At 56.6% G+C, this 25,275-nt stretch overlaps 1 protein-coding gene across 3 annotated transcripts; it reads right to left on the bottom strand.

Moving 5' to 3' along the window:
• Window positions 1-7: 7 nt before the first annotated feature.
• On the bottom strand, window positions 8-25,175 carry ITGA10 (integrin subunit alpha 10). 3 transcript variants are annotated; one of them, XM_077192006.1, is made up of 30 exons: window positions 23,267-25,175; window positions 22,115-22,226; window positions 21,020-21,117; window positions 19,921-20,000; window positions 19,381-19,495; window positions 19,183-19,310; window positions 18,068-18,216; window positions 16,794-16,944; window positions 16,553-16,718; window positions 16,399-16,472; window positions 15,210-15,354; window positions 14,104-14,252; window positions 13,850-13,993; window positions 13,028-13,231; window positions 11,817-11,947; window positions 10,783-10,952; window positions 9,616-9,758; window positions 9,400-9,507; window positions 8,552-8,637; window positions 8,332-8,473; window positions 7,552-7,644; window positions 6,803-6,879; window positions 6,618-6,701; window positions 5,995-6,079; window positions 4,864-4,977; window positions 4,705-4,779; window positions 3,609-3,722; window positions 2,611-2,703; window positions 1,856-1,969; window positions 8-1,108 (listed from the first exon to the last, which is right to left on the bottom strand). In XM_077192006.1, exons 1-30 carry the CDS (start codon window positions 23,316-23,318, stop codon window positions 1,031-1,033), a joined length of 3,474 nt encoding a protein of 1,157 aa, XP_077048121.1. In that variant the 5' UTR covers window positions 23,319-25,175; the 3' UTR covers window positions 8-1,030. The 3 variants fall into 3 exon arrangements, with proteins under 3 accessions (XP_077048121.1, XP_077048122.1, XP_077048123.1); XM_077192007.1 differs by lacking the exon at window positions 23,267-25,175 and having other exon boundaries at window positions 19,183-19,261; XM_077192008.1 differs by lacking the exons at window positions 21,020-21,117; window positions 22,115-22,226; window positions 23,267-25,175 and adding an exon at window positions 20,368-20,403.
• Window positions 25,176-25,275: the final 100 nt, after the last annotated feature.

Here is a 25,275-nt window from a genome sequence, read left to right on the forward strand (position 1 = left end):
AGGGAAGAGATCCAAGCACCTCCTGCAGTGGGACACAGGGATACCCCAATCCCAGGGCAGGAGCTTTTGATTTTTTGGGAAAATCCAGCTGGGTTTGTAAATTGATCCCAGGACTTTCCTCTCTCACCCAGCTCTCCTGATAATGGGGATTTCTGGGGGTGGCATCCATCGGTTCCTGCTTCCACCTCTTCCCTTTTCCACATCCTGCTGGAAAATGGGAATTCCAGGATTCCTGATCCTCAAAATCCTGGACTTGAGAAGCAGGAATTCCAAGATTCCTGATCCTCAAAATCCTGGATTTGAGCCTGAATTTGAGAAGCAGGAATTCCAAGATTCCTGGATTTGAGCCTGGATTTGAGAATCTGGAATTCCAAGATTCCCAATCCTCAAAATCCTGGACTTGAGAATCAGGAATTCCAAGAATCCTGGATTTGAGAAGCAGGAATTCCAAGATTCCTGGTCCTCAAAATCCCGGATTTGAGCCCAGATTCGAGAAGCAGGAATTCCAAGATTCCTGGACTTGAGCCTGGATTTGAGAAGCAGGAATTCCAAGAATCCTGGATTTGAGAATCAGGAATTCCAAGAATCCTGGATTTGAGCCTGGATTTGAGAATCAGGAATTCCAAGATTCCTGATCCTCAAAATCCTGGACTTGAGAATCAGGAATTCCAAGATTTCTGGACTTGAGCCTGGATTTGAGTGTGGGGAGCTGGGATTTGGATCTCCCCCCTCCCTCTGTGTTACATTTGGGATAATTCCAGGGTTTTTTTCCCCCCTTTGGATGCAGAATTCCTGTCCCCAGCTGACGTGCAGGCCACAGCAGTTCCACAGGCTGGAGCTTTATTGCTGGAGCTGCTCCATTCCAGGGCATTCCCACTTTTCCCACTCCCAGATGTTCCCCCTGCTCCATGCCCGGGGCTCCAGCGGCTCCTCCTCGTCCCTCCACCAATCCCAAACCCCGGCATGGGCCTGGAATGGGCTCCAGAGGGACATTCCTGGATGTCCTCGTGCCACCAGCAGAGCTGTGACCTCAGTGCTCTTCATCCTCATCCTGCTCCTCATCCTCCTCCTCCTCCTGGGAGGGCTTTGGGTGGGAGAAGAATCCGAGCTGGGGGGAGAGGAGGGAATGGGAATGGGGAAATGGGGAATGGGAATGGGAATGAGGAAATGGGAATGGGAATGGGAATGGGGAATGGGAATGGGGAATGGGAATGGGAATGGGGAATGGGGAATGGGAATGGGGAATGGGAATGGGGAATGGGAATGGGGAATGGGAATGGGAATGGGGAATGGGAATGGGGAATGGGGAATGGGAATGGGGAAATGGGGAAATGGGAATGGGAATGGGAATGGGAATGGGGAATGGGGAATGGGAATGGGAATGGGGAATGGGAAATGGGGAATGGGGAATGGGAATGGGGAAATGGGGAATGGGAATGGGGAAATGGGAATGGGGAAATGGGGAATGGGGAATGGGAATGGGGATGGGGAATGGGAATGGGGAATGGGAATGGGGAATGGGGATGGGAATGGGGAATGGGGATGGGAATGGGAATGGGGAATGGGGAATGGGGAATGGGAATGGGGAATGGGGATGGACCCACCCCTCACCCTGGGGGTGACATTGCCACCCTCCCAAGGTGACATCATGCCCACCCCCAGGTGACAGTGACATTGTCACCCTCCCAAGCTGATCACGTCTCCCCCCTCGGTGTCACCCCCACGACCAACCCAGGTGGCATCATGACCCTCCCAAGGTGCCACCGTGCCCCCCCTCAGTGTCACCCTCAGTGTCACCGTGCCCTCCCTCAGTGTCCCCCCAGTGTCCCCCCCGGTGTCCCCAGTGTCCCCTCACCCTCCAGAGGCCGAGGCTCAGCAGGGCCAGCAGCAGGAGCCCCCCCAGGGCGCTGCCCCCCAGGATCCAGAGCGACACCGGGAGCCGCCGGCCCCGCAGCACCTCCAGCACCAGCTGGGGACGAGAATCGGGGGAAAATGGGGAATTTGGGGGGGGAAAATGGGGATGGGGAAAACAGAATTTGGGGAGGGGAAACGGGGAATTTGGGGAGGAAATTGGAGATGGGGGAAAGAGGGAATTTGGGATAAAAAACAGGATTGAGGGGTGGGGAAAAAGGGAATTTGGGGAGGGGAAAATGGGGAATTTGGGCAGGGGAAAATGGGGAATTTAGGGGGAAAAATAGGGATGGGAGAAAGAGGGAATTTGTGGGGGGAAAACCAGGATTGAGGGGTGGGGAAAAAGGGAATTTGGGGAGGGAAATGGGGAATTTGGAGGGGGAAAACGGGGATGGGGGCAAGAGGGAATTTGGGGAGGGAAATGGGGAATTTGGAGGGGGAAAACGGGGATGGGGGAATAGGGAATTTGGGGAGGGAAAGGAGGGAATTTGGGGAGGGAAATGGGGAATTTGGGGGAGAAATGGGGATGGGGGCAAGAGGGAATTTGGGGAGGGGAAATGGGGAATTTGGAGGGAAAAATGGGGATGGGGGCAAGAGGGAATTTGGGGAGGGAAAGGAGGGAATTTGGGGAGGGAAATGGGGAATTTGGGGAGCAAAGCAAGGATGGAGGGGGGAAATGGGGAATTGGGGGATCCCTACCTCCCTGTGCTGTGCCCCCTCCTCCAGCACCAGGAGCCCCCCCTCGACCCCCAGCCAGACGCTGCTGATGAGCCTGAGGCTCCTGAACTGCACCTGGGTGAGGGGAAGTCAGCAACAAACATCATAAAATGGAAAAAAATAATCGTAAAATTAAATAAAATTATCATAAAATTAAATAAAATAATGATAAAGTTAAATACAGTAATAATGAAGTTAAATACAGTAATAATAAAGTTAAATACAGTAATAATAAAGTTAAATACAGTAATAGAATAATAATTAATTGTAAATAAAATTATAATAAAATGAAATAAAATAATGGTAAAATGAAATAAAATCAATAATAAAATTAAATATAATAATAAAATTAAATACAATAATAATACAGTTAAATACAATAATAAAATAATAATTAAAGGTAAATAAAATTATAATAAAATTAAATGACAATAAAGTTAAATAAAATAATAATTAAAAGTAAATAAAATTGTAATAAAACTAAATAAAACAATAAAGTGAAATAAAATAATAAATAATAAATAAAAGTAAATAAAATTATAATAAAATGAAATAAAATTATGGTAAAATTAAATAAACAATAATAAAATTAAATATAATAATAACAAAATTAAACACAATAATAATAAAGTTAAATACAATAATAAAATAATAATTAGAAGTAAATAAAATTATCATAAAATTAAATAAAATTATAGTAAAATTAAATAACACTATAACATTAAACACAATAATAAAGTAAAAATAAAATATAGGAATAGAATTGAATAAAACAACAAAATACAATAGAAGTAAAAAAACCAATAAAATTAAATAAAATAAGAATAATTTTTTAAAATCATAATTCTAATACAAATCGAAAAATTGAAATGAACACAAACAATTTATTTTTTTTCCCTTCTTTTTAACTGAGGGATTTTGAATTTAATCTATTTGATGTAATTTAACTGGGGGGGCTCCCAGGCGCCCCCTGTGCTCACCCTGCTGAAGAATCTCTCGTGGAGGCTCTGCAGGAGCCGGACGGAGGCGCCCCCGCCCCGCCCCAGCCGGGCCAGGCTGCAGCGCAGCTCCAGGCAGCGGCAGCTGGAGCAGTCCTGGGGGCAGAAACGGGGGGCAGCGCTGGGGAGCCCCCGGAACCCCCAAAAAACACCCCCGGAAATGGTGGGGACCCCCCTGAACCCCCTGGAAATGGTGGGGATCCCCCTGAACCCCCCCCCAAATACCCTGGAAATGGTGGGGAGCCCCCTGAACCCCCCAAAAAAACCCCGGAAATGGTGGGGATACCCCCGAACCCCCCGGAAATGGTGGGGAGCCCCCTGAACCCCCTGGAAATGGTGGGAACCCCCCTGAACCCCCCAAATATCCTGGGAGTGGTGGGGATCCCTCTGAACCCCCCAAAAAACCCCCGGAAATGGTGGGGATCCCCTGAACCCCCCAAAAAACCCCCCGGAAATGGTGGGGATTCCCCTGAACCCCCCGGAAATGGTGGGGATCCCCCTGAAACCCCCGGAAATGGTGGGGATCCCCCTGAACCCCCCGGAAATGGTGGGGATCCCCCTGAACCCCCCAAAAAACCCCTCGGAAATGGTGGGGATTCCCCTGAACCCCTCGGAAATGGTGGGGATCCCCCTGAAACCCCCGGAAATGGTGGGGACCCCCCTGAACCCCCCCCAAACACCCCGGAAATGGTGGGGACCCCCCTGAACCCCCCCCAAACCCCCTGGAAATGGTGGGGATCCCCCTGAACCCCCCGGAAATGGTGGGATCCCCCCAAACCCCCTGGAAATGGTGGGGATCCCCCTGAAACCCCCGGAAATGGTGGGGACCCCCCTGAACCCCCCCAAACCCCTTGGAAATGGTGGGGATCCCCCTGAACCCCCCAAAAAACCCTGGAAATGGTGGGGATCCCCCTGAACCCCCCAAATCCCTGAACCCTCCAAATCCCAGGGTGGGGTGAGGATCCCCCCCTGAACCCCCCAAACCCTGGAACCCCCCCAAACCCCTTGGACTGTTGGGGATCCCCCCTGAACCCCCCCCTGGAGTTTTTGGGGACCCCCTTGTGGGGCACAGCCCTACCAGCCTCTCTGTGTGCAGCAGCTCCTCGGGGGGCACCGGGGTCCCCTCATGGGGGGGGTGCAGCCTGCAGGAGGCCTGGGGGGGCACAGGGGGGGCTCAGGGGGCACCACCAAAGGGGGGACCCCCCCCCGAGGCCCCCCAGGTGTCCCCCAGACTCACATTTTCAGCCAGGACCTTGGTGACAGACAGGATGGTGGCCCCATGGTGGCCCAGAGCTGGCAGGGCCATGTGCAGGGTGATGTTCTGGAGGGGGTAGCACCCCAAATTCTGCACCTGGGTTGGGGAGGGGCGGGGAGCGAGGTGAGCTGCACCAAAACCCTGAGGAGCATCTCCAAAACGTCCCACCAAAACCCTGAGGAGCATCTCCAAAACCCTGAGGAGCTCCTTCAAATCCCTGAGGAGCATCTCCAAAATGTCCCACCAAAACCCTGAGGAGCATCTCCAAAATGTCCCACCAAAACCCTGAGGAGCTCCTCCAAAATGTCCCACCCAATCCTTGAGGAGCATCTCCAAACTGTCCCACCAAAACCCTGAGGAGCATCTCCAAACTGTCCCACCAAAACCCTGAGGAGCTCCTCCAAATCCCTGAGGAGCATCTCCAAAATGTCCCACCAAAACCCTGAGGAGATCCTTCAAAACCCTGAGGAGCATCTCCAAATTGTCCTACCAAATCCCTGAGGAACCCCTCCAAAATCTCCCACCAAATCCTTGAGGAGCTCCCACAAACTGTCCCACCAAAACTCTGAGGACCATCTCTACGATGTCCCACCAAATCCTTGAGGAGCATCTCCACAATGTCCCACCAAAACCCTGAGGAGCATCTCCAAACTGTCCCATCAAATCCTTGAGGAGCTCCTCCAAATCCCTGAGGAGCTCTTCCAAAATCTCCCATCAAATCCTTGAGGAGCTCCTACAAACTGTCCCACCAAAACGCTGAGGAGCCGCTCCAAAATGTCCCACCAAAACCCTCCAAACTATCCCACCAAAAACCTGAGGAGCATCTCCAAACTGTCCCACCGAAACCCTGAGGAGCTCTTCCAAAACCCCCCGCCAAGTCCTTGAGGAGCTCCTACAAACTGTCCCACCAAAACTCTGAGGACCATCTCTACGATGTCCCACCAAAACGCTGAGGAGCCCCTCCAAAATGTCCCACGAAATCCCTGAGGAGCATCTCCAAACTCTCCACCAAATCCTTGAGGAGGATCCCTGCCCACCAAAGCCCCTCGGGATGCCCCAGACCACCCCCCATCATCATCATCATCATCACCATCATCTTCCTCATCTCCTCACCTTGAGTGTGGTGGTGAACTCGGGGCCGGGGCTGGGGCTGAAGGTGCCCAGGGGGTGCAGCTCATAGCGGGGCAGGTTGGTGGCACTGGGGGGGCACAGGGGGGGGTCACACCCATGGTGGGCGTCCCCTGACCCCCCCATTCTGCAGGTCGGTATTTTTGGGGGGGGTCCCATCCCTCGTGGGTGTCCCCATCAGTGACCCCCCACTCTGCAGGTCGGTGTTTTTGGGGTGTCCCATCCCTCCCGGGTGTCCCCCCGCTCTGTGACCCCCCCACTCTGCAGGTTGGTATTTTTGGGGTGTCCCATCCCATCCCTCCCGGGTGTCCCCCCCTCTCTGTGACCCCCCCACTCTGCAGGTTGGTATTTTTGGGGTGTCCCATCCCATCCCTCCCGGGTGTCCCCATCAGTGACTCCCCCCACTCTGCAGGTCGGTGTTTTTGGGGTGTCCCATCCCTCCCGGGTGTCCCCATCAGTGACCCCCCACTCTGCAGGTCGGTATTTTTGGGGTGTCCCATCCCTCCCGGGTGTCCCCATCAGTGACCCCCCCATTCTGCAGGTTGGTGTTTTTGGGGTGTCCCATCCCTCCCGGGTGTCCCCCCGCTCTGTGACCCCCCCAGCCCCACCTGGACAGGAACACGTTGGCCTCGTAGCGGATGGGCACTGACAGCTCCACCACGTTGTCCTGCGGTGTCAGCTCGGTGCTGTCACTACATGGGGGGTATGGGGACACACTCGGGAGTGACCCCAAATCCCAGCCACGCCCCCTGGGCTGCGGCTCCTCCCCCCCAGGGCTCGGCCCCGCCCATACCTGGTGGCCCTGAGCGTGAGCTCGGCGCGGTCCAGCAGGACGGAGCAGCTGAACTCCAGCTCCAAGGTGAAGGACACCTGGGGGCATGGGGGGTTTGGGGGGTCCCGAGGGGCTCCGGAGGACAGGGATCCTCCTCGGGGACTTGGTGGGAGAGGCTGGAAGGGCTCCTCAGGGATTTGGTGGGACATTTTGGACGGGTTCCTCATGGATTTTGTGGGACATTTTGGAAGCGTTCCTCATGGATTTGGTGGGACATTTTGGACGGGTTCCTCATGGATTTAGTGGAGAGTTTGGAGAGGTTCCTCATGGATTTGGTCGGACATTTTGGAGAGGCTCCTCATGGATTTGGTGGGACATTTTGGACGGGTTCCTCATGGATTTGGTGGAGAGTTTGGAGAGGTTCCTCATGGATTTGGTGGAATATTTTGGAGGCGCTCCTCAGGGATTTGGTGGGAGAGTTTGGGGGAGCTTCTCAAGGATTTGGTGGAGAGTTTGGATGGGTTCCTCAGGGATTTGATGGGACAGTTTGGAAGGATTTGGTGGAACATTTTGGAGGACCTCCTCAGGGATTTGGTGGGACAACTGGGAGGATCTCCTCATGGATTTGGTGGGAGAGTTTGGAGGGGTTCCTCAGGGATTTGGTGGGAGAGTTTGGAGGAGCTCCTCAGGGATTTGGGCTCCCCCCAGGCTGTACCTGGAGCGCGAGGCTGGGGAAGGGGGGGTTCCCTGGGGGTTCCCTGGGGTCCTACCTTGGCCTGCGAGCGGAACACGGGGTACCCCACGCTGCAGCGCCGGCGGTGCCCCCCCAGGGCTGAGCACTCCAACTTCACCGAGCTGGGCTCCTGCCAGGGCGACACCACGGGGACATGGAGCTGGGGGGCTTGGGACACCCGGAGGGGGCAGCAATGGACCCCTGGGGGGGCCATGGGGGGACCAACAGAACATGATCTGCCACCTGGGAGGAGCTGGGGACACCACGGAGCCCCAGCTGCCATCTGGGAGGAGTTGGGGACACCATGGACGCCCTCGTCCCCCTTGGAATCAGTTTGGGGACCCAACAGACTCCAACCCATCCCACCTGCAATGGGCGGAGGGGTTGGGACAAGAATGACCCCAGAGGTTCTCCAAAGACCTGGGTCTCCATCTTGACCCTGGTGGGGGAGTTTGGAGGAGCTCCTCAAGGACTTTGTGGGACATTTTGGATGAGCTCCTCATGGATTTGATGGAGAGTTTGGATGAGCTCCTCATGGATTTGATGGAGAGTTTGGGGGAGCTCCTCAAGGTTTTGGTGGGACATTTTGGAAGAGCTCCTCAGGGATTTGGTGGAGAATTTGGAGGAGATCCTCATGGATTTGATGGAGCGTTTGGAGGGGCTCCTCAGGGATTTGGTGGCAGAGTTTGGAGGAGATCCTCATGGATTTAGTGGGACATTTTGGAGGGGCTCCTCAGGGATTTGGTGGGACAGTTTGGATAAGCTCCTCAGGGACTTGGTGGGGCTCCTGAGGGATTTGGGCTCCCCCAGGCTGTACCTGGAGTACGAGGCTGGAGAAGTGGAGGTTCCCAGGCAGCTGCAGCCACAGGCTGGCGTTGTAGGCGTTCTCCTCCCGGTTCTCCAGCTCCACCTCCACCAGCATCCGCCTCCGGCCCTTCCGCAGGACGTGGGGGCTCTGCCTGCAGGCCAGGGGGGTCACAGGGGGCTCCTGGCATCCCAGGGACACCATGGGGACACTGGGGGGACACCAGGGGTACCTGGAGCCCACGATGTCCGTGGTGGCCTTGAGCACCAGGTCGGTGACGCACTCGTCGTCATCGCCGCAATCCTTGAAAAACGGGATCTGGAAGGAGCCAGGGGTGATCCCAGTGTCTGGCGGTGATCCTGGGATCCAGGGGTGATCCCCTGGTGCCCCAGGGGTGATCCTGGGGTTCAGGGGTGATCCCAGTGCCCCGGGGGTGATCCCAGTGCCCGAGAGGTGATCTTGGGGTTCAGGGGTGATCCCAGTACCCAGGGGTGATCCCAGTGTCTGTGGGTGACCCCAATGTCTGGGGGTGATCCCGGGGTCCAGGGGTGATCCTGGTGTGATCCCAGTGTCTGGGGGTGATCCTGGTGTGATCCCAGTGCTCAGGGGTGATCCTGGGGTTCAGGGGTGATCCCAGTGCCCCAGGGGTCATCCCAGTGCCCCAGGGGTCATCCCAGTGTCTGGGGGTGATCCTGGTGTGATCCCAGTGCTCAGGGGTGATCCTGGGATCCAGGGGTGATCCCAATGTCTGAGGGTGATCCCAGTGCCCGAGGGTGATCCCAGTGTCTGGGGGTCACCCCAATGTCTGGGGGTGATCCTGGTGTGATCCCAGTGCTCAGGGGTGATCCCAATGTCTGAGGGTGATCCCAATGCCAATCCTGGTGCCCAGGGGTGATCCCAGTACCCCGTAATGATCCCAATGTCTGGAGGTGATCCCAGTGCCAATCCCAGTGCCCGGGGGTGATCCCAGTGCCAATCCCAGTGCCCAGGGGTGATCCCAGTGCCAATCCCAGTGCCCAGTGCCAATCCCATTGCCCAGGGGCAATCCCAGTGCCCGGGCACGCCCTTCCCAGCACACACCAGTTTGCGGAGGGAGGTGGGAGAGGCCTCATCCAGCACAGACCCGGCGGCCTCATCCAGCGCCCAGGTGAGGCTGAGGCTGAGGGGCCGCAGGTAATCCGAGGTGTCCTGCACAACCGGGGGGACCCCGTCAGCCTCATCCGGGCGGGACCCCGGGAACGGGGCCGGGAGGAGCCGCCCGCGGGCCGGGAGGGAGGGAGGAGCCCCGGGGCTGACCAGGACGTGGAAGGGGATGCGGGCGCAGCTCTGCCGGCCCAGCGGGAGCTCCATGCGGCGCCGCAGCAGCCGGCGGGCCCCGGAGTCGAAGGCGGCTCGGGATCCCGGGCTCCGCTCCTCCAGGGACGCGTTGTACCAGAGAGCTGCGGGACAGGGGCCGGGTCAGCGCCGGGAGAGCTGCGGGAGTGGCTGCTCCGGTGCGAGGGACCCCCAGGGAAAGCCGGGGATGCTCCAGAACCCTTTGGGATGCTCTGGGATGCTCCAGGCCCAGCCAGGGATGTTCCAGGGACATTCCCAGGACCCTTTGGGATGCTCTGGAATGCTCCAGGAGCCTCTGGGATGCCCCAAGGATGTTCTGGAATGCTCCCTGCCCAGCCAGGGATGCTCCAGGGACACTGCCAGGACCCTTTGGGATGCTCTGGGATGCTCCAGGAACCTCTGGGATGCTCCAGGACCCTTTGGGATGCTCTGGGATGTTCCTGGATTGTGCCAAGGACACTCCAAGGACCCTCTGGGATGCTCTGGGATGCTCCAGGACCCTTTGGGATGCTCTGGGATGTTTCTGGGGTGCTCCCTGCCCAGCCAGGGGTGCTCCAAGGGCATTCCCAGGACCCTTTAGGTCACTCCAGGACCCTCTGGGATGCTCTGGGATGTTCCTGGGTTGTGCCAAGGACACTCTCAGGACCCTCTGGGATGCTCTGGGATGCTCCTGGGTTGTGCCAAGGACACTCTCAGGACCCTCTGGGATGCTCTGGGATGCTCCTGGGTTGTGCCAAGGACACTCCAAGGACCCTCTGGGATGCTCTGGGATGCTCCAGGACCCTTTGGGATGCTCTGGGATGCTCCTGGGTTGTGCCAAGGACACTCTCAGGACCCTCTGGGATGCTCTGGGATGTTCCTGGGTTGTGCCAAGGACACTCCAAGGACCCTCTGGGATGCTCTGGGATGCTCCAGGACCCTTTGGGATGCTCTGGGATGTTCCTGGGTTGTGCCAAGGACACTCTCAGGACCCTCTGGGATGCTCTGGGATGCTCCTGGGGTGCTCCCCACCCAGCCAGGGCTGCTCCAGGGACACTGCCAGGACCCCTTTGGGTGGCTCCAGGACGCTTTGGGTTGCTCTGAGACGTTTCTGGGCTGCTCCAGGGACACCCCCAGGCCCGCACTCACCCACGTCCATGCCCTGGGGGGCGCTGCGGGCGCGGCTCTGGGCGCGGAAGCAGAGGCGGGCGCGCAGGCAGACGGCGCCGGAGCCGCCGCGCCGGCAATTCCGCCGGGTGACGCTGACGGCCGCCGGCTCCACCGACACCACCGCGGCCACCTGGAGGATCCAGCGGGACCTGGGGACACGGCCACACCGGGCACCTCAGCCTGGGGACCGGGACAGCCTGCCCTGGGTCCGGGCTGAGGCCTGCAGAGCGCCAGGAGCGTCCCGGCAGCGTCCCAGGTTCTCACAAGGGGAAACTGAGGCACCGAGTGCCTTTCCTCCTCAATGTCCCCATGGCCCAAATGTCGCTGTTCTCAGGATGTCCCTGTCCTTTCTCCATGTCCCCATTCCCAGGGTGTCCCTGTCCCCTCTCCATGTCCCCATTCCCAAGGTGTCCCTGTCCCCTTCTCCATGTCCCCATTCCTTGGATGTCCCTGTCCCTTCTCCATGTCCCTGATCCTGGGGTGTCCCTGTCCCTTCTCCATGTCCCTGTTCCCAAGATGTCCCTGTCCCTATTTCCAGGGTGTCCCTGTCCCTATTCCTTGGGTGTCTCTGTTCCTTCTCCATGTCCCTGTCCCTCTCCATGTCCCCATTCCCAGGGTGTCTCTGTCCCTTCTCCATGTCCCTGTCCCTCTCCATGTTCCCATTCCCAGGGTTGTCCCTGTCCCTTCTCTGTGTCCCCATTCCCAGGGTGTCCCTGTCCCCATTCCCGGGGTGTCCCTGTCCCTTGTCCCTGTCCCTCTCCATGTCCCCATTCCCAGGGTGTCCCTGTCCCCATTCCCGGGGTGTCCCTGTCCCTTGTCCCTGTCCCTCTCCATGTCCCCATTCCTGGGGTGTCCCTGTCCCTCTCCATGTCCCTCTCCCTTCTCCATGTCCCTGTCCCTCTCCCTGTCCCCATTCCCAGGGTGTCCCTGTCCCCATTCCCAGGGTGTCCCTGTCCCTCTCCCTGTCCCCATTCCCGGGGTGTCCCTGTCCCTTGTCCCCATCCCCTGCTCACCGCAGCACCACGGCCGCTCCCTGCGCCCCCACGGCCACGTCCACCAGTCCGTCCCCGTCCATGTCCGTCCGTCCGTCCACGCTGATCCCGAAGTACCGGAGGCTCCAGCCCAGCGCCGCCGCCTCGATGCGCTGGCAAACGAGAATTTTGAATTTTTAACTTTTAAGCCCTTTTGTGGCCCAGAGATGGGGTGGCTGAGAGGCTCAGTTGGTCTTATAAAATAGAATAAATAGTTTTAAATATAAACTTTTTAAATGAAGTTAAATAAAATATGAAATCAAGTAACAATCAAGTAAAAATAAAATAAATTTAAACTTTTAAAATAAAGTTAAATAAAATATAAAATCAAGTAAAGATAAAAAAGTTAAAATAAAATAAAATAAATATAAACTTTTATTTTTAAAGTTTTTAAAACTTTTATTCTATTTTCAGTCTCATGTGAAGGGTGAGACAACACAGGTGTTCTAATTCACGCCATCACAATCAGAAGCTAATTATTTCTTAATTACAATACACTATAAGAGTGTCCCCTCTCCATGTCCCTATTCCCGAGGTGTCCCTGTCCTTTCTCCATGTCCCTGTCCCCAGGCTGTCCCTGTCCCCTCTCCATGTCCCCATTCTCAGGCTGTCCCTGTCCCCTCTCCATGTCCCTGATTTTGGGCTGTCCCTGTCCCTTCTCCATGTCCCCATTCCCAGGCTGTCCCTATCCTCTCTCCAAGTCCCCATTCCCAGGCTGTCCCTATCCCCTCTCCATGTCCCCATTCCCGGGGTGTCCCTATCCCCTCTCCATGTCCCCATTCCCGGTGTGTCCCTGTCCCCTCTCCATGTCCCCATTCCCGGTGTGTCCCTGTCCCCTCTCCATGTCCCCATTCCCGGTGTGTCCCTATCCCCTCTCCATGTCCCCATTCCCGGGCTGTCCCTGTCCCCTCTCCATGTCCCTGATTTTGGGGTGTCCCTGTCCCCTCTCCATGTCCCCATTCCCGGTGTATCCCTATCCCCTCTCCATGTCCCCATTCCCGGTGTGTCCCTGTCCCCTCTCCATGTCCCCATTCCCAGCTGTCCCTGTCCCCTCTCCATGTCCCCATTCCCGGTGTGTCCCTGTCCCCTCTCCATGTCCCCATTCCCGGTGTGTCCCTATCCAGTGACAGTGTACCCCAGCCCCCCAAGTGTTGACGCGGCGCTCACTGCAGCCGTCCCCAGCCTTGTCTCACCTGTTTGCAGCGGGGCAGGAGCGTGCCCGGGGCCATGTGGAACACGTAGAGCGCCCCTCGGTGCCCGTCCTCCAGCGGTGCCCCCACCACGGCTCCGGCCAGCCCGTCCTGGCTCAGGTTGGGCACCACGCCCAGGGCGGAGCCGAACCGGGAATCCTGCGGCCTCGGCTCGGGGAGCAGCGACCCCGCGGGGCTCAGGCGCTCCTGGGGGTGCAGGGGGGGACCCTCGGTACCCCCCAAGGGACAGGTGCCCCCTCAATGCCACCGTGTTCCCACCATCGCCTCAAATTCCCTCCCAGTCCCTCTGCGTCCCGCTGATGCTCCCATCCCCTGCCCCAGTTTGCCCCAGTTTGCCTCACTTTGCCCCAGTTCCCATCCCCTCACTTGCCCCACACCAAGACCCACACCTGCCCCACAGGTACACACAGACCCTGCCCCTTCACCTGCCCCACTCGGTACATGCAGACCCTCCCCTTTCCCCTCACACCTGTCCCACACCCCCAGACCCACACCTGCCCCCTCACACCTGCCCCACAGGTACCCACAGACCCTCCCCAGCCCCTCTCACCTGCCCCACACCCCCAGGCCCACACTTGCCCCCTCACCTGCCCCACACGGCACACACAGACCCTCCCCTTTCCCCTCACACCTGCCCCACACCCCCAGACCCACACCTGCCCCACACAGCACACAGAGACCCTCCCTTCACCCCTCTCACCTGCCCCACACCCCCAGCCCCTCCCAGTCTCACCTGCCCCACACAGCACACCCAGCCCCTCCCAGTCTCCCCTGCCCCACACCCCCAGCCCCTCCCAGTCTCACCTGCCCCACCCGGTACACGTAGACCCTCCCGGTCTCCCAGCTCTGCCCGCCCAGGTAGGAGGGCGCGGCCACCAGCAGCAGCTCGCTGTCCCCATCTCCCTCCAGGTCCAGGGCCAGCACCTCGCTGCCGAAGTAGGAGCCAATCTGGGGGTGCAGGGGCTGTGAGGCCGAGGGGGGGAGCCCAAACTCCCTCCCCCAAAGCCTTCAGGGCCCCCCAGCACCGCTCACCTGGTCCCCACCCCAGCACCCCTCACCTGGTCCCCCAGGAGCGCCTGGGCCACCGTCACAGTGCCCGTGGGGTCCAGCTGGAAGAGGACGACCTTGCCCTTGTGCTGGAACCGGGGGGCACCGGCCACCAACAGGCGCTGCCCCCCCGGCAGCTGCAGCGAGGACACCGAGTACCCTGGGGGGACAGCAGGGTCAGGGGGGGACGGCCCCGGAGGGACAGGGGGGTCCTGGGGCGCCCCAAATATCCGGGACATGGAGCATCCCCAGGGCACCCAAATATCCGGGACATGGAGCATCCCCAGGGCACCCAAATATCTGGGACATGGAGCATCCCCAGGGCACCCCAAATATCCGGGACATGGAGCATCCCCAGGGCACCCCAATATCTGGGTTTGGGGCATCCCCAGGGCACCCCAATATCCGGGACATGGAGCATCCCCAGGGCACCCAAATATCCGGGTTTGGGGCATCCCCAGGGCACCCCAATATCCGGGACATGGAGCATCCCCAGGGCACCCAAATATCCGGGTTTGGGGCATCCCCAGGGCACCCAAATATCCGGGTTTGGGGCATCCCTGGAGTATTCCCAGGGCACCCCAAACTTCCAGGACATGGAGTATCACCAAGGATCCTAAATATCCATTATATGGAGCATTCCCAGGGCACCCCAAATATCCAGAACATGGAGCATCCCCAGGGCACCCCAAATTTACAGAACATTTTTGTATGACCAAGCACCCCAAATATCCCTTACATGAAGTATCCCCACAATACCCCAAATTTCCAGGACAGCTCTGTATGACCAAGCACCCCAAATATCCAAGACATGGAGCATCCCCAGCGTACCCCAAATATCAATTCCATGGACTATCCCCAGGGCACCCCAAACTCACAGAACATTTCTGTATCACCCAGCACCCCAAATATCCATTCCATGGACTATCCCCAGGGCACCCCAAATTTACAGAACATTTCTGTATCACCCAGCACCCCAAACACCCCACTCCACAAAGCACCCCCACTTCACCGCTGCCCTCCGGGATGTGGAACAGCCCTGATTCATCCCGAATCCCGAGGGGATTTGGAACCAAACCCGGCTGACCCCCCACGCCCCCAGGGGGCTCCCCCATACCCAGATAGGCCGCGTGGTTCCTCAGCTGCGGCGGGAATTCCTCCTGGAAGGCCCCACGGGCTGGGACAACGCGCCCACGCTGCCTCTCCTCCAGCACGCCCCCCTCCCAGTCGTGGGCTCCCACCATTCCAAAGAGGATCCCGTCCTGCTGGGATGGGTGGCACACGTCACCACAATGCCTCCGGTGTCCCCAAGCCCCGCTGGATCTGTCAGATTTTTTCTGGAAAAATCTCTTTGCCCAGGATTTTCCTCCTGGGAAGGTGAGAAGGCTCAAGGAAAAATGAAAACAATAATTCTCTGATTCGCTTCTCCTGTGTTTTGCTGCTTTGGAATGTGTTTGGACATTGTTTGTCAACTGGTGATTGTTTCATTGGTTTCGTGTTAATTGTTTTTACTTAATGACCAATCACAGCCCCGCTGTGTCCTCAAGCCCTGCTGGCTCTGTCAGATTTTCTGGAAAAATCTCCTTGCCCAGGATTTTCCTCCTGGGAAGATGAGAAGGCTCAGGGAAAAAGGAAAACAATAATTCTCTGATTCGCTTCTCCTGTGTTTTGCTGCTTTAGAATTTGTCTGGACATGGTTTCATTGGTTTAATGGGAATTGTTTTTACTCAATGACCAATCACAGCCAAGCTGTGTCAAAGCTCTGGAAAGAGTCACAAGAGTTTTTCATTAATATCTTTCCAGCCTTCTGTCTGTATCCTTTCTGCATTCTTTAGTATAGCTTAGTTTAGTATTCTTTTACATAATACAGTGTCATAAATAATAAATTAGCCTTCTAGGAACGTGGAGTCAGATTCATCATTGCTTCCTGCCACGGGGCACCTCACAAATACAACACCCCACCAATGCCCCCCTGCCATGCCAGGGGTGAGATGGGCTCAGGGTTGTTTTCCACCTTTCCCAGTGGGATCATTGTGGTCACAGCTTTCCCAAGGCTGTGAGAAGCTCAGGGAAAAGAATTTTAAACAATTCCTGTCTTAACTTTCTGCACCTGGTGTTTGTGAACACGTTAATGTGTGTTGATTACCGAAGGGTGGCTTTTTAATTAGCCAATGTTTTGATTAAAGGAGCAATCAGAACATAAACCAGAATATAAAAAGGAATGGGTGTCCTAATAAAGTGGATTTAGCCTTCTGTAGCATAATAAAGTGGATTTAGCCTTTCTGACTCAGTAGGGACAGGATCACCTCGAGGTGGTGGATGGAAAAGCCGATCTGGGACATCTCCAGCTCGAAGGCGCTCTCGTTGTCCCCATGGGTACCTGAGCAGGGCAGGAAGGACACTCAGCTCCTCCAGCTGGAATCCCCAGCCCTTCCCATCATCCCAGCCCCAAACCAGCACCTTCCAGGCTGAAGATCCGATCTCCCAGAGCATCCACGATGTCATTGAGGGCGGCCTCATCCGTGACGTTGAAGAAATACTTCTCATCGGGGTCGCTGGCGATGAACTTGATCTCCCGGATGAAATCCTCGGGATCCTGCTGCCTCCTCAGGTAATGCCCCAGCACCTGAGGGGAGGGGACAGGGCTCAGCAGGAGCCCCGGGGGCCCAGGGGGACACAGGGAGGGTGGCGGGGCCCTCACGGCGATGGCGTAGCGGGTGACGTTGCGGCGGTCGCACTCGGCCAGCGCCGCGGGCAGCTCGTCCCCGTCGTGGGACTCCCCGTCCGTCAGCACCAGCAGCAGCCGCGCGGCCCCCGGGCGCCCGCCCCGCGCGGGGCTGAACGACTCGGAGCTGTGGGAGGGGGACGGACAGTGAGCCCCTGGGCAGCCAGGATGAGCTCTGCCCCAGCCCTGACACTGATCCCAACCTTGATCCCAGTATCAACCCTGATCCTGAACCCAGTCACAGCCCTGATCCTGATCCCAACCTTGATGCCAGCACCAACCCTGATCCTGAACCCAGTCCCAACCCTGATCCTGATCCCAGTCACAGCCCTGATCCTGATCCCAACCCTGATCCTGGTCCCAGTCACAGCCCTGATCCTGATCCCAACCTTGATCCTGATCCCAGCCCTGACCCTGCTCTCAAGCCTGATCCTGATCCCAACCTTGATCCCAGCACCAACCCTGATCCTGGTCCCAGTCACAGCCCTGATCCTGCTCCCAACCTTGATCCCAGCACCAACCCTGATCCTGGTCCCAGTCACAGCCCTGACACTGATCCCAACCTTGATCCCAGCACCAACCCTGATCCTGGTACCAGTCACGGCCCTGATCCTGCTCCCAACCTTGATCTCAGTACCAACCCTGACCCTGCTCCCAACCCTGATCCTGCTCCCAACCCTGACCCTGCTCCCCACCCTGATCCTGGTCCCAGTCACAGCCCTGATCCAGATCCCAGCAGCAATCCTGACCCCAGTCCTAGCCTCAATCCCAGTCCAAATCCTGACTTGATCCCAAACCCAATACCAATTCCAATCCCAATCCCAACCTAGACCCTAAACCCAACTCTGACCCCAATCTCACCCCCAATCTCACCCCGATCCTGCCCCCACTCCCAGTCCTGATCCTGCCCCCAATCCCATCCCGATCCCAGCTCTGGTCCGTCCCCAATCTCACCCGCAATCCCGCCCCAATCTCATCCCCAATCCCGCCCCAATCCCACCCCAATCCCGCCCCAGTCCCGCCCCAATCCCGCCCCAATCTCATCCCCAATCCCACCCCAATCCCACCTGCAATCCCGCCCCAATCTCGCCCCAATCTCACCCGCAATCCCGCCCCAATCTCGCCCCAATCTCACCCGCAATCCCGCCCCAGTCCCACCCCCAATCCCACCCCCAATCCCGCCCCAGTCCCACCCCAATCCCGCCCCCAATCCCACCCCCAATCCCATCCCAATCCCGCCCCAATCCCACCATGCCTCCCGGATGGCCATGGCCGTCCTGGTCTCCCTGCCCTCCTGCCGGGTCAGGTTCCGTGCAGCCTCCAGCAGGCTCTGAGCTGTGGGGTGCTGCCCCAGCGCCCACTCCTCCACCAGGTGCTCCCCGTACTGCAGCACCCCAACCTGGAACGGGCACAGTCAGAGCCAGAGAAAACCCCAAAACCTCCCTCAAATCCACAGGGAACGCCCAAATCCACAGGGAAAACCCCAAATCCACAGGGAAAACCCCAAATCCCCACGGTGCTGCCCCAGCGCCCACTCCTGCACCGGGTGCTCCCCGTACTGCAGCACCCCAACCTGGAATGGGGACAGTCAGAACCCCAAAACATCCACCAAACCCCCAGGGAACCCCAAAACCACATCCCTCAAATCCCCAGGGACCCCTCAAAGCCCCAAGGAATCCCCAACTCCATGGGAACACCTCAAACGTCCAGGGAATCCCCAAATCCACAGGGACACCCCTCAAACCGCCAGGGAACCCCCAAACCCCCAAGGAATGCCAAAATCCACAGGAACATCCCTCAAATCCCCCAGGCAACCCCCAAACCCACAGGGACACCCCTCAAACCCCCAGAGAATCCCCAACTCCATGGGGACCCCTGAAATCCCTAGGGCAGACAATGGCATCACCCCAAGGGACGATGGCATCACCCCAGGGATAACAGCACTGCCCTGGGGACAGTCCCCTTGCTCTGGGGACACCATCCCAGCCTTGGGGACACCGTGGTGGCCAAGGTGCCACACCAGGTGCCATCACCCCAAGGGACAATGGCATCACCCCAAGGCTGGCATCATCCCAGGGACAATGCCATCACCCCAAGGGACAATGCCATCACTTTAGGGATAACAGCACTGCCCTGGGGACAGTCCCCTTGCTCTGGGGACACCATCCCAGCCTTGGGGACAGCACCCCAGCCTTGGGGACACCGTGGTGGCCAAGGTGCCACACCAGGTGCCATCACCCCAAGGGACAATGGCATCACCCCAAGGGACAATGCCATCGCTTTAGGGATAACAGCACTGCCCTGGGGACAGTCCCCTTGCCCTGGGGACACCACCCCAGCCCTGGGGACACCGTGGTGGCCTGACCTGGGTCTGCCCAGGCCCGATGAAGAAGCGAGCCAGGACGTTCCCGAGGAAGGCCTGCACCTCCTCCCAGGGGTAGATGCTGTTGGAGCCGTCCAGAACCACCACGATGTCCATGAAGGTAGAGCAGCCTGGCAGGGGACACGGTGACACCGGGGGTGGCAGGTCCCAGGAGGTCCCAGGAGGTGCCACCCCACTCACGCTGGGCCGTGGGGGCCATGGTGGCCACCAGCTGGAGCTCCTGGTCGAGCTGGACGCAGCGGCCGGAGCTGAACACGGAGGTGCCGCATTGCTGGGACCAGAGCGGGGCACAGGCCTTGGGGAGGGGGGGACACGAGGTCACAGCAGTGACAGCACCGCCCTCCCCACACCCCCTGCCTCAGTTTCCCCCACACACCCTCAGCCTCCTTCTTCCCCTCCTCAGTTTCCCCTTTCCTGCCTCAGTTTCCCCACTCCCGCCTCAGTTTCCCCACTCCCGCCTCAGTTTCCCCACTCCCGCCTCAGTTTCCCCATTCCCGCCTCAGTTTCCCCGCTCCCGCCTCAGTTTCCTCGCTCCCGCCTCAGTTTCCCCATTCCCGCCTCCTTTTCCCCCATTCCCGCCTCAGTTTCCCCATTCCCGCCTCAGTTTCCCCATTCCCGCCTCAGTTTCCCCATTCCCGCCTCAGTTTCCCCCATTCCCACCTCCATTTCCCCATTCCCGCCTCAGTTTCCCCGCTCCCGCCTCAGTTTCCCTCTGCTCACCACCAATCCCCCGTCCTTGGACTCCACCAGGGTCATGCCGAGGTGCCCGGCGCTGCTGCTGAGCCACGGAACTGCAGCCCCTTGGGGACAACGGGGACAAAAAGGGGGTGAGCACCTCGGGGGGGGACCCCAAAACCTCAGCAGGGCTCTGGGCTGTGGGGGGCTCCCCATAGTGCAGCATCCCCACTTTGAACAGGGAGGGTCAGAGCCTCAGGGAGCCCCAAAACTTCCCCCAAACCCACAGGGAACCCCAAATCTACAGGGACATCCCTCAAACCCACAGAAATCCCAAACCCCCAGGGAACCCCCAAATTCACAGGGATCCCCAACCCCACAGGGAATCCCAAACCCCCAGAAATCCCAAAGACCACAAGGTCCCCCAAACCCCCCCAGAACCCCCAAATCCAGAGGGATCCCCCAAATTTCACATCCCCTCCCCTTGGGTACCGAGGTTGGCCTTGGCACAGGAGGAGTTTTGGGGTCCCACGTGGGACTCCCTCAAATCCCCACAGAATCCCCAAACCCTCAGAAATCCCAAACCCCCATGTAGGCCCCAAACCCCCATGGAGGTCCCCAAACCCCCATGGAGGCCCCAAACCCCCATGGAGGCCCCAAAACCCCCATGAAGGCCCCAAAACCCCCATGGAGGCCCCCAAACCCCCCCGGAACCCCCAAATTTCACCCCGGGTACCGAGGTTGGCCTTGGCACAGGAGGAGTTTTGGGGTCCCACATGGGACTCCCTCAAATTCCCACAGAATCCCCAAACCCTCAGAAATCCCAAACCCCCATGGAGCCCCCAAACCCCCATGTAGGCCCCAAACCCCCATGGAGGCCCCAAAACCCTCATGGAGGCCCCAAAACCCCATATAGGCCCCAAACCCCCATGGAGCCCCTCAAACCTCCATGGAACCCCCAAATTTCACACCCCCCCCCCGAGGCTGGCCTTGACACAGGAGGAGTTTTGGGGTCCCACATGGGACTCCCTCAAATCCCCACAGAATCCCCAAACCCTCAGAAATCCCAAACCCCCATGTAGGCCCCAAGCCCCCATGGAGGCCCCAAAACCCCCACGGAACCCCCAAATTTCACCCCGGGTACCGAGGTTGGCCTTGGCACAGGAGGAGTTTTGGGGTCCCACGTGGCATTTGTAGATGTCCCCTTGGCCGTCCCCGTCCCACGGGGCCCCCACCAGCAGCCTGGGGGGGGACAAAATGGGGTGGGGGGGTGACAAAGGGGACATCGAGGATGTCACCACCCCCCCCCTGCCCCTCTTTAACCTGGCTTTGGCCACGTTTTTTGACTTTTTTTGGGTTTTTTTTTTGGGGGGTGGGCACCGTGCCAGGCTGTGCCACCCACGTCTGTCTGTCTGTCTGTCTGTGTCTGTCTGTCCGGCCGCAGCCTCCAGCTCCTCCCGCGCTTCCCCTTCCCAACCTCCCCTCCCTGCCTCAGTTTCCCCCTCCCTTCTCCCCTTTCCTGACTCAGTTTCCCCTTTCCTGCCTCAGTTTCCCCCCTCCCCTCCTGCGTTTTCCTTCTCCCCACCTCCCTCCTCTCTCCTCACCTTTCCTGCTTCAGTTTCCCCACTCCTCCCTCAATTTCCCCTTTCCTCCCTCAGTTTCCCCTTTCCTGCCTCAGTTTCCCCCCTTTCCTGCCTCAATTTTGCCACTCCTGCCTCAGTTTCCCTTTTCCAACCTCAGTTTCCCCTTTCCCACCCTGTCCCCACCTTTCCTGACTCAGTTCCCCCATTCCTCCCCCAATTTCCCACTCCTCCCTCAGTTTCCCCATTCCTGCCTCAGTTTCCCCATTCCTGCCTCAATTTCCCCATTCCTGCCTCAGTTTCCCCCATCCCTGCCTCAGTTTCCCCATTCCTGCCTCAGTTTCCCCCATTCCTGCCTCAGTTTCCCCATTCCTGCCTCAGTTTCCCCATTCCTGCCTCAGTTTCCCCACTCCTCCCTCAGTTTCCCCACTCCTCCCTCAGTTTCCCTTTTCCAACCTTTCCAACCTCAGTTTCCCCATTCCTGCCTCAGTTTCCCCATTCCTCCCTCAGTTTCCCCCATCCCTGCCTCAGTTTCCCCCATCCCTGCCTCAGTTTCCCCACTCCTCCCTCAGTTTCCCCGTTCCTGCCTCAGTTTCCCCACTCCTCCCTCAATTTCCCCGTTCCTGCCTCAGTTTCCCCGTGCCCCGTGCCCCACTCACCACCTGTCCCCATCGCTGCCCCACTGCAGCACCCGGTAGCCAAACTGGGACTCGGGTGGCCCCAGGAACACCCTGGCACTGCCCACGTCGATGTTGAACCCCTCAGCGACCCCTGCGGAGGTGAAGGACGGGGTGGAAATTCCCCTTTTTTGTCTTTTTTTTTCCTCAAAAAAAAAACCCCATTAAAAATAAGATTTTTTTTCCCATTAAAATTAAGATTTTCCATCCCAAATTCCGGGTTTTTAGTTCCTCTTTACAGAGTTCCCCTTCCCACCTTGAGCCCGCCCTAAATTTGGTGTTTCCCCTTGAGCCCGCCCTAAATTCAAAGAGATTTTGGTGTTTTTTCCCTCAAAAATAAATGAAATGGGGGGAAATGACCAAAATTGGCCAATTTTAAAGGGATTTTGGTGTTTTCTCCCTCAAAAATAAATTAAACGGGGGGAAATTACCAAAACTGGCCAATTTTAAAGAGATTTTGGTGTTTTCTTCCTCAAAAATAAATTAGGTGGGGGGAAAATGACCAAAATTGGTCGGTTTTAAAGGGATTTTGGTGTTTTCTTCCTCAAAAATAAATTAGGTGGGGTAAAAATGACCAAAATTGGTCGGTTTTAAAGGGATTTTGGTGTTTTCTCCCTCAAAAATAAATTAAATGGGGGGAAATGACCAAAATTGGCCAATTTTAAAGGGATTTTTGTGTTTTTTCCCTCTAAAAAACCTCAAAATTAAATTAAGTGGGGGGAAATTCCCAAAACTGGTCAATTTTAAGGGGATTTTGGTGTTTTTTCCTTCTAAAAAGCTCCAAAATAAATAGGAGGGAAATTACCAAAACTGGTCAGTTTTAAAGGGATTTTGTGTTTTTTCCCTCCAAAAAAAAAAAATTACGAGGGGGGAAATGACCAAAACTGGTTGGTTTTAAAAGGATTTTGGTGTTTTCTCCATCCAAAATAAATTAGGAAGGGGGAAATGATCAAAATTGGTCGATTTTATCCCAAAATCCCCCCCTGGAAATTCAGAAAGGGAGGGGAGAACCGCACGTGGCTGCACCGGGATCATTCAAAGCCCCAATCCCAGACCTTAATCCCAATTCTGGTCCCAATTTTAGCCCGGAAAAAGCCCCGAATTGCCCCAAATAAATGGAATTTTTTGGGTTACCTGGGAGCAGGATCAGGGCCAGGAGCAGCCCCTGGTTCCTCACACCCCACATGGCTGCAGCTCCGACTCCAAGCAGGGCAAAATCCCCGGGTTTGGGGTTGGTTTTTTTTGGTTTTTTTTCCTCTTTTTTTTTTTTTTTAAGTTTGTTTTTCCCTCCTCCTTCATCCTCAATTGGCTGCTAAAAATAAATGCGGTTTTGGATGGGGCGGGGGGGAGGCGAAATTTCAGGGAAAAAAACAGGCAAAGTGGTAAAAACAGGGAAAAAAATGAGAGAGGAGAAGAGAGGAGGTGGGTGCAGGATTTTTGGGGGGGGTCCTGAATGCTTGAAAGGGATTTTTTCCACTTTTTTTTTACTGGGAAAACGGGGTGGGAAAAATCTGAATTTTCCCCCCAAAAAATCTGAATTTTCCCCTAAAAAATCTGAATTTTCCCCCAAAAAATCTGAATTTTCCCCCGTTTGAACTACACAGAACCTGGATATTCCGTGTGGGGACAGTCAGGTGGAAAAAGGGATTTTTGGGGAGGGTTTGGGTGGGGTTTGGGTGGATTTTGGGCGGATTTTGGGTGGATTTTGGGTTGCCACGTCCTCCGGGTGACACTGCCACCACCCGGAGTTCAAAAAAAAAAGGAAAAAAAAGGAAAAAAAAAAAAGGAAAAAAATTCAAACTCTGCGATTTAGGACAGAGGGAAAATTGTGCTGCCGGAGGTTGTGGGACGGGCTGGAATTTTCAGGGGGAATAAAAAAAAAAATAAAAATTAAAATAAACCTCAAGGAATGAGGAGAAAAACAGACAAACAGCGACTGTGCAGCCCCGGCTGCCAAACGCGGCCCCGCCCAGGCTGGGGCACGGCGCAGGTGGGGCACGGGGAAACTGAGGCACGGGGAAACCGAGGGGAAACTGAGGAACGGGAAACTGAGGAACGGGGAAACTGAGGCACGGGGAAACTGAGGAACGGGGAAACTGAGGAACGGGAAAACTGAGGCACGGGGAAACTGAGGGGAAACTGAGGCACGGGAAACTGAGGCACGGGGAAACCGAGGCACGGGAAACTGAGGAATGGGGAACTGAGGAACGGGGAAACTGAGGCACGGGGAAACTGAGGAACGGGGAAACTGAGGAACAGGAAACTGAGGGGAAACTGAGGCACGGGGCCACCAGTTCAGCCCAGTACTCCCAGTCCAGCATTCCCAGTTCAGCCCAGTGCTCCCAGTCCACCATTCCCAACCCATCCCAGTTCAGCCCAGTGCCCCTAGTCCAGCATTCCCAGTTCAGCCCAGTGCTCCCAGTTCAACCCAGTCCATCCCAGTACTCCCAGTTCAGCATTCCCAGTTCAGCCCAGTGCTCCCAGTTCAACCCAGTCCATCCCAGTACTCCCAGTTCAGCATTCCCAGCCCATCCCAGTCCATCCCAGTACTCCCAGTCCAGCATTCCCAGTCCAGCATTCCCAGTTCAGCCCAGTAGGTGGGCATCAGAATCACATTTATGGGGGTATCAGACCAAGGTTTAGGTGGGGATCAGAACCAGGTTTGGCATCAGAACCAGGTTTAGTATCAGAACCAGGTTTAGGGGGGGCATTAAAATCAAGTTTAGGGGGGATCAGAACCAAGTTTAATATCAGAACCAGGTTTAGGGGGGCATTAAAACCAGGCTTAGGCGGGGATTAGAACCAGGTTGAGGGGGGAATTAGAATCAGGTTAAGTATCAGAACCAGGTTTAGTGGGTATCAGAACCAGGTTAATGTCAGAACCATGTTTAGGTGGGCATCAGAACTGGGTTTAGGGGGGGATCAGAACCAGGTTTAGTTTCAGAACCAGGTTTAATGGGTATCAGAACCAGGTTTAGTTTCAGAACCAGGTTTAATATCAGAACCAGGTTTAGTATCAGAACCAGGTTTAGTGGGTATCAGAACCAGGTTTAATATCAGAACCAGGTTTAATATCAGAACCAGGCTTAATATCAGAACCAGGCTTAATATCAGAACCAGGTTTAATATCAGAACCAGGTTTT

The sequence above is a fragment of the Agelaius phoeniceus genome, chromosome 31 (assembly GCF_051311805.1).
Source record: "Agelaius phoeniceus isolate bAgePho1 chromosome 31, bAgePho1.hap1, whole genome shotgun sequence".
Taxonomy (NCBI): domain Eukaryota; kingdom Metazoa; phylum Chordata; class Aves; order Passeriformes; family Icteridae; genus Agelaius; species Agelaius phoeniceus.

Coding starts and splice junctions, on each gene's coding strand:
- ITGA10 (XM_077192006.1), bottom strand. CDS start 23,318: ATGTGGGGTGTGAGGAACCAGGGGCTGCTCCTGGCCCTGATCCTGCTC. Junction 16,945..18,067: donor ATGGCCATCCGGGAGGCATG/GTGGGATTGGGG, acceptor CCCCTCCCACAG/CTCCGAGTCGTTCAGCCCCG. Junction 13,994..14,103: donor AGGCGCTCCTGGGGGACCAG/GTGAGGGGTGCT, acceptor CTGCACCCCCAG/ATTGGCTCCTACTTCGGCAG.